General features: G+C 41.7%; 1 protein-coding gene across 4 annotated transcripts in view; it reads right to left on the reverse strand.

Moving 5' to 3' along the window:
- Window positions 1-761: 761 nt before the first annotated feature.
- The window catches only part of LOC144695715 (hepatic and glial cell adhesion molecule-like), a 34,137-nt gene continuing 21,726 nt past the window's right edge, over window positions 762-13,172 (reverse strand). For 3 of the 4 annotated variants that reach the window (XM_078566674.1, XM_078566672.1, XM_078566675.1), the window contains exons 8-10: window positions 6,672-6,773; window positions 4,937-4,997; window positions 762-1,439 (exon numbers count right to left, since the gene is read on the reverse strand). In XM_078566674.1, coding sequence (XP_078422800.1) covers window positions 1,430-1,439; window positions 4,937-4,997; window positions 6,672-6,773 — 173 coding nt within the window. In that variant the 3' untranslated portion in view covers window positions 762-1,429. Of the gene's footprint in view, window positions 1,440-4,911; window positions 4,998-6,671; window positions 6,774-13,172 lie in introns of all 4 variants that reach the window. The other variant, XM_078566673.1, reaches the window with a different exon arrangement.

The following is a 13,172-nucleotide window of genomic DNA, read 5'->3' on the forward strand; positions in this document are numbered from 1 at the left end:
GATGAGTATGCTCTTAAAATCTGGTCAGCTGGTCAAACATACAGCCAAGTGCAGTAAAGGAAAAGTTGTTGTCAACTGCTGTTAACTGGCTTTTGATATAAGAACACAAGAAATTGGATCAAGAGAAGACCATTCTTTCCTGTTGAGCTTCCTCCGCCATTCAATATGATCATAGCTGATCTCTGGCTTCAACTCCACTTTTCCATATCTTCCTACTCCGCTTATCCCTCGATTCCCTGAAAGACCAAAAATCTATCCCAGCCTTAAATATATTCAACAATGGAGCATCCTCTGAAATAGAGATATTTCCAAGATTCACAAACCTTTGAGTGAAGAAATTTCTCCTCATCTCAGTGCTGAGACTGCACCCCCTTGTTCTAGATTCTAGTTACGGATTCTCCAGTCAGGGCAAACAGCCTCTCAGTGTTTACCCTGTCAAGCCTTCCAAAATCTTAAATGTTTCAATGAGATCACCTCTCAATTTTCTAAATGTCAAAGAATATAAGCCTACCTCAGCCTTTCATCATAGGACAGCCCTCACATCCAGGACCAATCTGGTGAGGCTGTACTCCCGCCAGTGCAAGTATATCTTTCCTTAAATGTGGAGACCAAAACTACACACAATATCCCAGTTGTGGTCTCACCAAAGTCCTGGGAAACTAGCAACACTTCTTTAAACTTGCATTCCCCTTGATATAAAGGCCAAAATACCATTTGCTCTCCTAATTGCTTGCTGTACTTATATGCTAACCAGGTATCAATACAAATAATTGGCAATAAACTTTTGGATGGCAAAAGACCTGGTTTGTCAGTAAACCGACATTCTGAGGGAAACGCAGAAAGGATTGGTGATAGTTGATCCTTCATTAAAGTCCAGGCGTTTGGGGATGTTATGAACACCAGCACTGGAGAGGGCTGGCAGGAAAACTGAGCAGCTAAGCAGCCAAAGAAGGATAGGCCAGTTGGGGTTATAATTTGACAACAACACAGTGATAAGTGCCAGAATAGACCCAGACCTGGTATAATAGTAGGGAAAGACAGAGAAATAGTGGTATATTGAGTCGAGAGAGAGAGAGAGAAGCTGGAAGGGAAGACTAACCAGGATGGAAGAGGTTATTTAAAAGTAATGCTAATGGATACAAAAATTGTAGGGAAGGAACCTGCTAATTTCTGATGAGCCATCCTCTGTGAATCCCACAGCTTGCACAAAGTCTCAGAACATTCTGCCTTGCAGAGTTAAAGTGCTGTTTCTCATGTGTTCAAACTCTGAATTTAATACTGCCTTTAAATAGTAGCAGTGGCGTAATGTTTAAGGCAATTTTCCTGGGGAGCGGTGCTGCTGCAAATAAGGCAGTTCTTCAATGGTGACAGTGCCCCTCGGTTCAGGCTTTTCTTCGCTGCGAAGATTACTCACAGCATGAACACGCCCTTAAATAGATCTTGGAGATAATTGAAGGTAAAGAAAATAAAGACAAAATAGTGAATTAAAATGTCTGAAAACAGTTGATTTTTTCCCTCAAATTAATAAATGCAAAACAAATTAGTAAAACTTGGTAATATATATTTGATTTGTCTCTTTAAAATAGACTTTCAATAAAGTGTTTTCCTTTTAGACATAGGGATGAGCTTTACAGGGAGGCATATTGCTCGCCACACCCCCCCAAAAACCTTGCAAAAGTTGGTTTCAAAGCGAGCAACATAAGAATAAGGTTCCTCTGCAGCAATCCTGTGCTCCGGGCAGCCTCAGCTACCTGAGCTGCGACTTGCGCCCCTCGGTGGGAGGAAGTCCCGCCCTCAAGAACTACTGGCCAATCTGATTGGCTGGCGGCTCTAGCAGTCCCAGCAGCACAAGGAGAGCAATGAATCTCTGACTGAAATAAGACCTGGACTTTGGGACAGAAAGGAATCGGGCACCCTAGGGAGGAGGACGAGGACGGAGAGACGGGTTTTGGAGGCGAGGTCGGAAGGCAGAAAGGGACAAAAGGGGGATATCATCTTTTATGGGGGGGGGGGGGGAGGGAGGGAGGGAGGGGTGGGCAGGAGGGGGTGGTGGGAGGTGTTGTGCCACCTGATGCCCACTTATAAATAAAGTTATTTGAAAAACAGCATCTGAATCTTGCCCGCCTGCCCACACAGCCGTATTATGGGCTTGGGCAACGGAATATTTGGGTCGAAGCAAAATACTGCAGATGCTGGAAATCCGAAACAAGAACAGGGAATGCCTGGGAAAACTCAGCAGGACAAACAGCGTCAGTGGAGAGAAAGACAAGAGTTAACGATTCGAGTCTGTGTGACTCTTCTTCAGAGCTCTGAAGCTTCTTCAGCTCTGATGAAGAGTCATATGGACTTGAATCGTTGACTCTGTCTTTCTCTCCACGGATGCTGTTAGACCTGAGTTTTTCCAGCATTTTCTGTATTTGTTTAATATTTGGGTCAATTGGCTTGTTCACTACCTCAATTGTCCGTTATATTTTTTTAGGAATGGTGGGCGGGCTGCTCATTTTGGCGCCTGCCAGGTTATCACATTATGGGGACTGGGTCAGGGGGTGGGCGGATGGCTGCGGACTAGCTATATTTTATGTGCCCCTCTGCTGAAAACATGCCCAGCGGAGCGCAATAAAGTCCAGCTCAAAGTCATTTAAAGCACAAGAGGTGGCCATTCTATCCATCGAGTACATGTCAGCTCCCTGTGGAGCAATCCAGTCAGTCGCACGCCCCTGCTCAATCCCTGTAGTCCTGTGAGTTTATTTCCTTCAAGTTCCCATCCAGTTTCCCTTTGAAATCATTGATTGCTTCCATTCCCATCACTCTCATGGGCAGTGTGTTCCAGGTCATTACCACTCACTGTGTAAATAAGTTCTTCCTCACATCATCCCTGCATCTCTTGCCCAGAATCTTAAAAGCTGTGTCTCCCAGTCATGTACCATTAGCTGATGGGAAGAGTTTTTCCTTGTCTACATATCCAAGTCCGTCATAATCTTGTACACATCTATCAACTTTCCCCTGAATCTCCTCTGCTCCAAGGAGAACAACCTCAGCCTTGCCAATATACCTAGAAACTGAAACCCTTTTCTCCTTGGAACCATTCTGGTAAATCTCCTCTGCACCCTCTCAAGTAGCTTCACATCTTTCTTAAAGTGTGATGACCAGAACTGGATGCAATACTCGAGCTGGGAGCTAACCAGACCTTTATAAAGGTTCAGCATAGCTCCTCTGGTTTTGTATTCAATGGTTCTATTTAGGAAGCCCAAGATTCCATAAGATTTGAAGGTAGCAGGACATATTGGGAGAGTGGTTAGCAAAGATCGATAGACATGCACCCAGGTCTCCCTATTCTTGCACACCCTCTTTAGAATTGTGCCATTAAGTTTATATTCCTTCTCCCTACCCCTTCTGCAAAATGCATCACCTCAGACCTCTCTGTAATAAACTCTACCTGCCACTTGCCTGCCTATTCTGCCAGCCTATCTATGTCACTTTGCAGGCAATTTGTATCATCTTCACTTCTTGAACTCTCAAATTTGGTATCATCAGAACAACTTGAATTTCCACTCAATTTTGCAGGATCCAAGTCATTTATAAGTAGCAAATAAAGCAGCGTTCCTAGCATTGATCCTTCGAGAGCTCTACTGTCTGCCATCATCCAGCCCGAAAAACAAGCATCTACCATGAATCTTTGCTTTCTCACCTAAAGCTACTTTTTTTTTATCCAATTGGGCACTAATCCTTCTATTCCACAAGCCTCAACTTTGTTAACCAATCTTTTATGTGGTACTTTGTCAAAGGCTTTCTTAAAATCCATATAGACAACATCCACCTCATTACTTTCATCAACATTTGATAAGTTTTGTCAAATTTATTTTGTAAACCATAACATTTTGGTTTAACCATAAATATTATTATGGATAATGTAATAATACCAAAGCAGTCCAAGTGCAAATGCAGCAAGACCGGGACAATATCCAGGCTTGCCCCGACTAGTGGTAAGTTATATTTGTGCCACACAAGTGCCAGGCAATGACCATCTCCAACAAAAGAGAATCTACCCATCACCTCTTGACATTCAATGGCATTACCATCACTGAATCCCCCGCTATCAACATCTTGGGGTTACCATTGACCAGAAACTGAAGTGGGCTAGCCATATAAATACTGTGGCTACAGGAGCAGATCAGAGTCTAGCAATCCTGCGGCTAGGAATCCTTCCAAACCCATGACCAACTATATCTAGAGGGAGAACGACAGCAGACACATGTGAAGTTCCCCTCCAAGCCACTCACCATCCTGACTTGGAAGTATATAACCATTCCTTCACTGTCGCTGGGTCAAAATCCCAAATTTCACAGGGACTGCAACGGTTCAAATAGGCATCTCATCACAACCTTCTCAACGACAATTAGGGATGGGTAATAAATGCTAGCCTAGCCAGCGATGCCCACATCCCATGAACAAATAAAGAAACATGGTGTTTAATACAGTTAAATCCTCTCTATACATGCAAACCTACAGTATTTCTCCTATTTTCTAAAGCTGAGGCTCTTATCAAGAGGGCATTTATTGCAAATTCTGGCATTGATATCTTGAATATAATTCAGTCTTGTACATTTTGCCTAAAAGGAGGGATTTGATTTTGTTTCATTCCCCTCTCAGATATTGAATGAAGCTTAGCTTTGGATAAAAAATCTCCTTTATCTACACGTTACAAGGATCAAACACCTTTGCCTGCAGTCAGCACTGTTGCATGCATCCATTTTGCTCAACAGATATTAGGACATTTGCTCATTCTCCATAAAAATACTCTTTAACAGGAAAATGAAACGGTATCTCCCATTTCTGACTATAATACTATGAAAACTACAGGAGGGCTCATTAACAGAAGGGTTCAGAGAAACAGCTGTATTCTTAACTTACAATTGTACTTGATCCCAATATTTACTCCACATCCACTGTGACATGTAGGCTGGGTTTCTGATGTCCCTTTTTCTTCCTTTTATTACCTATTGATGTGAACATACAATGAGTTGTATTGATGAAAAAATTTACTGAGCAAAGCTTTTCAATAAATTGATGATCAAAATATCAGGCTGTCAATTCTTTTCCAAGCGCTTTATATTTTACCATATAATGTACCAAGGTTTAACAGCTCATATGAAGCATTCCTGCCAATTACATTGTTTATCTGCTTATTTTAATGCCTCTGCTGAAGTGACAAATAAAGCAATTTCACAGAAATGCATGTATCTCAAGTGTCAATTCAAAACCCGAGACATTATCCTGTTTCCTTCTTCTTAGGAAATCTCTCAGGATCAAGGATGACTTGCTTCCACTCCAATTCAGTAGCTTCTGGGATGGCTGATAAGTTCTTCCCTCTAACCAAATGGATTCTCTCCTTGCTCCCTCAAAGCAATCCTCTCTTTTCAACAGTATTACGTCTTCCCTGATCTCTACTGCCATGTACTGGAGTCGTACGAGTCATAGAGGAAAAGTGTTAAAAATACCCTACAGCAAATTCAAGTCCTATAATACGCAACGACGGTAGGTTCTGGGAGCAGCTGAGAAAAACAAAGGCCGCAATTGGCTAAAATGATTTCACTATTTCGCTTTATTCAGAAGAACACTAATTGAGTAGCTGCTAACAGGGAGATTGTGAATGCTTTTAGTTACCATGTTATGAGGAGCATTCGAAAATAGGTGAGAATGCTCTAGTCTACACCTTTTCCAAAATAAACCAATGCATTGGTTAGTAATTGGCTATAGTGCACAGGAGTGCTCTTCACTTGGCTTTTCAGAAGACTGGAGACAGGTGTGGTTGTCTGTGCAAAATTAAGCATCCATTTCACACAACAATTTCATTGTTACGACTCCCAAGTCAACTATCATATAACTGGATATTGTGCAGTCCGTAGCATAAAGGTCTGGCATGTAGAGGATTAATGCGGGACTGAGTACAGTACCCCCCCATACAGTGATGAAAGAAGGTACATGACCCAGACCCAGGGTCAGTGTGGTGTTGAGCAGAGCCATGTATAGGCCAAAGCATGGAGACAGTTCCTAGCTTGTACCCTTTACTGTACATGTGTAAATAGTTCTTGTAGTTAATAAAGACTTGCAGTTAACCCACAGAACACTATGGAGACTTCTTTACAACATAGCGATCCGAAACCAACATCTGCCCAACACGTTACAGGTCAACTCCCGATCATAAACTCACAGGAGCCTGGTGGCACTGGGTCAAAGGGCCTAATCTAGTACAAACCATAAAATAACATTCTCCAGCCAACCCACACCCAAGCAGACTATTATAAAGTATCTCAGAGCGCCAAGCTTTCAAACGGTCAGGGTAGTAAATGGAGTTCTTTCACACATATAACAAAATCCCAATAACAAATGATGGAATGAAGAACCTGGAGCAGGATTGCCCACTTCAGCACTCTTAACACAAACCAGGCATTAATATCAGTAAATTCCCAGACCGTAATGTTTTTTTACTTGGTAAAAATAAGAGGTTGGATAGCCATGGCTGGCGGTACAGAATTTGTTAATATGCTCACCCAGTGATCACCGGGAGTCATTAAAGTGGAAAATCACAGCCAGTCTCAGTCCCTGCCATAGCACTTTGTGTTCATTACAACAGTTTTGATACAACCCGTAACTGCATCCACAATACTTACGTATGCCGCAAAGTGTTAACACGATCAAAGGGAAAGTGAGTAGCATCGCCACGACGAGAATTAAAATTATTTGTGGATGGGTTGCTGGCTCACATCCTTTACCTGCAATAGATATCATCATATAAATACGCACATTGTATTTCTAATCATATTATTTCAAAGACTCAGTATAATAATGTAACATATTTTTTGACATGTATATCGGACATAGCTCATTAGCTGTACCCTCATTAAAGGCCTCTCAGTTATAACATTCCATTAGAAATCCTTGGCTTCCAACACTTGCAGTTTGTATTATTCTCACCAGTGCATTTGTTTGGATGTGCCTCAATCTCGTTTATTGTAATAAAGTGACTGGCCAGGGCAATCCGGACACAATTGGGCGCATGCATCACAAAATGATGCATTTCTCTTTCCGATTTCCAATCATCGATCTTAACTACCTGAAAACATGAGCCGTTGGGCAGAATTTTCATATGCTCCCTTTCAGGGTGGGGAGGAGCGCTGAAAACTTCAGTTAGCAGTAAACGTTCCTTGTTCGTCACATTTCAAATGTTTCTACTGGGCTTTTTTTAAAAAAGCATTAGAAAAAATAGCTGTTGGCATTTGGGGTGTATGGGAAAACTCTCCAGGGAATGAAAATGCCAGGGTCAGATCGTGTGCAGTTTCTTCATTGGCTCCTCATTCGAATGCACCAAGCATTTATTTGACAGCAATTAAGATGTTGGGGCCCCGTGAGCCGAGGGATGAGTTTTCCTGCCCTGACACGGGTAAACCCGTGTTGGGCGGGTGGCTATGGATTCCGGTCCCACCTGTGGAAGTCCAGCCCCCATTCCCATCACTAACCATTTTGATTAGCGTGGAAATGGGACGGATCACGAGTCCACAAGTAGCAATAGCGACATTGCCGGCTCCATTGCGGGAGTAGGAATTTTAGACCTCCTGCAATTTTGATAGATTCTGGCAGGATTCTGAAAGCAACATGATTTGTGCCAGCTCAGAGGCGTCATGAATCATGGGGGAAACACTAGTCTGGAGTCGGAAACCTTCCAACAGGTAGGTTCAAAAGGTGTTGACAATTTCACATGTCATAACGTAACGCTGTATATATAAGTTAAATACATTTTTAATACATGCTTTGTTCTTAAGAGGTAAGTGACCTTTAAATTAACCAATGTTTTCTTTAAAGTTGTTCATGGGATGTGGACTTCGCTGACTAGGCCAGCATTTATTGCCCATCCCTGACTGCCCTCATTCAGAGGGCATTTAAGAGTCAACCACGTTGCTGTGGGTCTGGAATCACATGTAGGCCAGACCAGGTAAGGACAGCAGATTTCCTTCCCGATGGTTTTTTACTGCAATAATTTTCTGGTCATCATCAGACTTTAATTCCAGATAATAATTGAATTCAAATTTGGGATTTGAACCCAGGTCCCCAGAGCGTTACCCTGGTTCTCTAGAATACTAGTCCAGTGGAAATACCACTATGCCACCACCTCTCCCCTTGCAGCTGCTGAAGTTGAAAAGTGTTCAGATGCATTAGAGCACATTATTGAATGGATAAAATGCTTTACTGCATTAAAAAGTACTGATAATCAGATTTGACATGTCAATTCTACCCTGTGATTAAATCTTTTCATTGATTTACAGCTCAGACATCCATTCTCTTGCTTTTAGGTCAGATGGCTGAGCTCTTTCAATGGCTTCAAAGGTTTTAATGTGTACAGCACTGGAGGCTTTGTTTATACAACTGTACAATGCAATCCCATTATGATTATATTGTTATGGTTATTGCTCGGCTGAAGTCCAAACCCCACTACTGAATTCAGTTCAGCAGGTGTTGTTGAAACAGCAGTCAAGGGAATGTGAGTTTGTTTACCTTGACAGTTTTGAGTATCTCTAAGACTTCCCAATGTTTGTTCATTGTGGATACTGGGTGAGTGAGTTTGGGGGTGTGAAGGTATATGGCGTGTAGGCGAGTGGGTGAGGAGGCATGGGTGAACATGGAGTGGGATACAAGAGTGCGTAGAAAAATATGAAGGGAAATGGGGGACATACTTGTAGACAGTGCAACAACTGACGTACTGTGAGCAATGCCACAGGAGATCTACTTTAATAAATATAACTTTGATACTTGGTGCCTGGGATATAATTAATCTTAAATCAGAATTATAGACAGGCACGAGAGTTCCATTCACTTGGAACAGCTATTATAAATCTGAGGACAGGCTATCACCAATTTCTGTCCATGAGTTTTATAGTTGATAGAAAGCCGTGGGCAGCACATGTTCGAATTTGCCCTTGGTGCTTTTGAATTAAGCTCTGTATGCTAAAGAGGAAAGCCTGACATTTGTACAGCATTCTCATATCTGCTATTTAATGGGGGAGTGGGTCAATCTGTTTAAAGCTTGCTTTAAAAAAAACATTGCTTTATTTAATCAGGTGATGGTGTCATGAACAACACAGTTAGCTTCTCACACACATTCCCTTGAACACTTACAAACTAGATACTACTGATCAGGACAGACAAGCGAAGGCACTCAATCTACATTATTGTAAGAATTGACAGTGTTATGCTACATATAATTGCTTGATAAAGTAAAAGTAATAGAAATGTAGATAATCATTACATTACATATGAACAAAGTACTTTGTCAAAAATTCACAGCACCAAAACATGCACCACTAATGTGGTGCAAAAATAAAGAGTAGTTTAATTCTGATTTGGAATTAATTTGCTTCAACTAAAGATTATATCCTAGCCTAGGAAACAAACAAATATTTATAAGGCCCAAGTGTTTTAGAATCATAGAACTGTTGCAGCACAAAAGGAGGCCAATTGGCCCATCATGTACGGCTGGCCTGGTTGGTCAAAAGGTAAAAAGTAGAATGAGTGTTAACTCGCCAGAAATATAAAAACAGGTTTTCCAAGAGCTTTTGTAAGTATATAAAGAGGAAGAGAGTAGCTCAAGTAAACATTGGCCTCTTGGAAGCAGAGACAGGAGAAATTACCATGGGGAATAAGGAAAGGGCAGCTACATAGACAAAAAATATATTTGTTCAGTCTTCATAGTAGAAGACACAAGTTTCATACCTGAAATAAAATAAACAGTAACCCAGGGACTAAAAAAGAGTGAAGAAATGAAGGAAATTAATATCAGCAAAGAAAAGTTATTGGCAAAACTTAAGGCACTAAAATCGGACAAATCCCCAGGGCCTGAAGGCCTACACCTTAGGGTTCCAAAAGAGATAGCTGCAGAGATAGTGGATGTGCTGGCTATGACTTTCCAAAATTCCTTTGATTCAGGAACAGTCGCATTAGATTGGAAGTTGGCAAATGTTACCCCACTCTTCAAGAAAGGAGGGAGAGAGAAAACATGAACCACAGGCCAATTAGCCTGGCATCAGGTTGTTGGGAAAATGCTAAAATCTATTATGAAGGCAATATTAACAATGCATTTAGAAAAGCATAGTATGATGTGAACAAGTCAACATGGTTTTACTAATGGGGAATCCTGTCTAACAAATTTATTAGAGATTTTTGAGAGTGTAGCTAGATAAAGGAGAACCAATAGATGCAGTATACCTGCATTTACAAAAGGCATGTAATAAAGTGCTACACAAAAGATTAATAGGCAACATAATGGCTCATGGATTGGGAGTAATATTTTAGCATGGATAGAGGATTGGTTAACAGACAGAAAGAAAAGTGGGCATAAACGGGGCTTTTTCAAGTTCCCAGGCAGTGAATAGTGAGTGCCACAAGGATCAGTGCTGGGGCCTCAGCTATTTACAATCCATAATGATTTAGGTGAAGAGATAGAGAGTAATGTATCTAAGTTTTCTGGTGATACCAAGCTAAATGGGAAGGTAAGTTGTGGGGTGGACAGAGAGAAGCTGCAAAGAGATATAGACAGGTCAAGTGTATGGGTAAAAAGGTGGCAGATGGAGTATAATACAGGAAAGTGTGAAGTTATTCACTTTGGTCATAAGACTAGAAAAGCAAAATATTTTTTTAAAGATGTGAAACCTACAAGTGTTGATATCCAAAGATACTTGGGGCTGTTTGTACAAGGGACACAAAGTGTCAGCATGCAGTTGCAGCAAACAATTGGGAAGGCAAATGACATGTTGGCCTTTATTGCAATGGGATTGGAGTACAAGAATAAAGAAGAGTTGCTGCGATTGTACAGAGTTTTGGTGAGACCGCAGCTTGAATACTGTGTGCAGTTTGGGTCTCCACATTTAAGGAAGGATACACCTACATGGGAAGCGGTACAGCAAGGGCTCATTAAATTGTCCTCTGGAATGAGGGGGTTGTCCTACAATAAGACACTGAGTAAATTGGGCCTATATTCTCTGGAGTTTAGAAGAATTAGTGACCATCTTATTGAAACTGTGGTAAAGTGGAGTACCATGTACCTTCAAGAGAATGCAAGTGGGCTAACCATGTGACAGTACTGAACAATCACTGTACAGTGTGGGCTACTGGTTAACTGTAAGTCTGGAGCTGGAGGTGGTTGTGGGACCATGCAAGGATTTGGTGCTCTGCCTTCTGTTGCAATAAACAATCAAAGTTTGATCTTATGTCAGTCTCTCTCCATTATAGATAGTGAGCATCAACTAACAAGTGTATATGAAAGCGTGCAATTCATGTTTACTTGGCTAGCGAACTGATAGACCCAAGACATAAAACTGGCAACGAAGATTAAAATAGCAAAACTGTAAGGCCCCTGAGTGAGAATCCACAAGATGTATGAGCAAATCATTAGAAAGAGAATCAGTACTTAAGTTATAAAATAGATGGTCAGAGCAGAAAGCAGTGCTGCAGTTTTAAAATTAAACAGAAAATAAAGAAAGGCCCCATTGGACCATGAGGCTGCTGGGTCTCCCGAAGTGAGGGACGTCCAACACCAGGAGAGTCTGCGGAGTAAAAAGGGAAAAACACTGCAGAATCGCCCAGAAAAGGGAGAAGGAATCGCTGTGATTCTTTTCCACAAACAGGAATAAAGTTTCACAAAGTTAAAAGAGAAGACGACTCACGATCATGGGGATCCCACCAAAACTCAAAGCACAGGAAACACAAATTCAGCACAGAAACGCCGACAGGTGCGGAGACAGCCCGAGTTTAAAATAAAGTTGACTGCCTTTAAAGCCGCAATCATTTAACGTGGTGCATGCAAGTCAAATGCTATGGACAGAAAATGATAAAAGACGCCAGAGGAAGGGTAACTCTGTGGAAGGCAAAACACCAATCAATTGATGTGCTGTCAAGAAAGCTGCGGTAAGCCAAACACCTGAATTCACCATTAACTGGGAAGCCCATCGGAAGCGCAGTCCCCTTGCAGTTGATCACAATGCTGCAGTTCGGGCGTGTCGATCCATTTGACCCCATTTCAGATGACTGGTCTCAGTAGGGGGAGGAAAAGGAGAGGGCGATTCTTTTGTTCTCATGCAGGAGCAAAACGTACGGGCTGATCCACAGACTCACGTCACCTAACCCCCGACGAGTTAATAAAAATTGTACAAATCCACCTGAGATCAAACCCTCAGTCACTATGCTGCACTTCAAGTTCAAATCAAGGAATAGGCTTCCAAGGGAGACAATAGCTGACTATGTTGCTGTTTTAAAGGCATTAACTGAACATTGCAAATTCAGAACATCTATTAGTGATGTTGAGAGACCGACTGATATGCGGGATTGGAGATGAGACTATTCAAAGGCGTTTGCTAGCCAAAGCTAATCTAGAATTCAATAAGGCATTACAATTAGCCACAGCAATGAAGAGTGCCTTTAGAAATTTGGAAATTATAAAAGATACACAACATGGTGCCGTCAATCTGGTAGGGCGGGGTAGATCAGCAACAGAAGGCGCAAAAACATGGGAGCCTACAGAAAGGCGGGAAACACCCCCTATGTACAGGTCATTAAAAAACAGCAGTACTACAGTGAAAACCCACAAAATGAATGGGAGAAAGGGATCCAGGCATCCAGTGGGCGATCGACAATTCAAACAAGTCAAATGCTTTATCTGCCACCGCTATGGTCACATAATGCGGCACTGCAGAGATCGGCTGAGACAGCATTTTAAAGACACAGGGAGAAATCGTGAAATATACCTCATGGAAGAACCAGAAGAAATAGAATCAGACATCTATTCCTTACATAGCCTGAAAGTAGAACTGAGCCAATCCATGTAGTCATTATAGTTAATGGACAGCCCATTAAGATGGAAGCTGATATTGGAACATTGATGTCTGTCATTGGAGAACATACATTCAGATACATGAATTAAGGAAGCCATCCTTTAAGATTGGAAGTTTCGGACACTAAACTGAGAACATACACGGTTGAAGAAATAAGACTGAAAGGGTTATGTCAAGTCTTGGTGATGTATGGAGATCAATCTGAAAGGCTGCCCATGATAATGGTAGCTGGAGAGGGCCCCAGCTTAATAGGCCACAACTGGCTTGAAAAGATTAAATTGATATGTGCCGAAA

This window comes from Cetorhinus maximus, chromosome 21, assembly GCF_964194155.1.
Source record: "Cetorhinus maximus chromosome 21, sCetMax3.hap1.1, whole genome shotgun sequence".
Taxonomy (NCBI): Eukaryota; Metazoa; Chordata; class Chondrichthyes; order Lamniformes; family Cetorhinidae; genus Cetorhinus; species Cetorhinus maximus.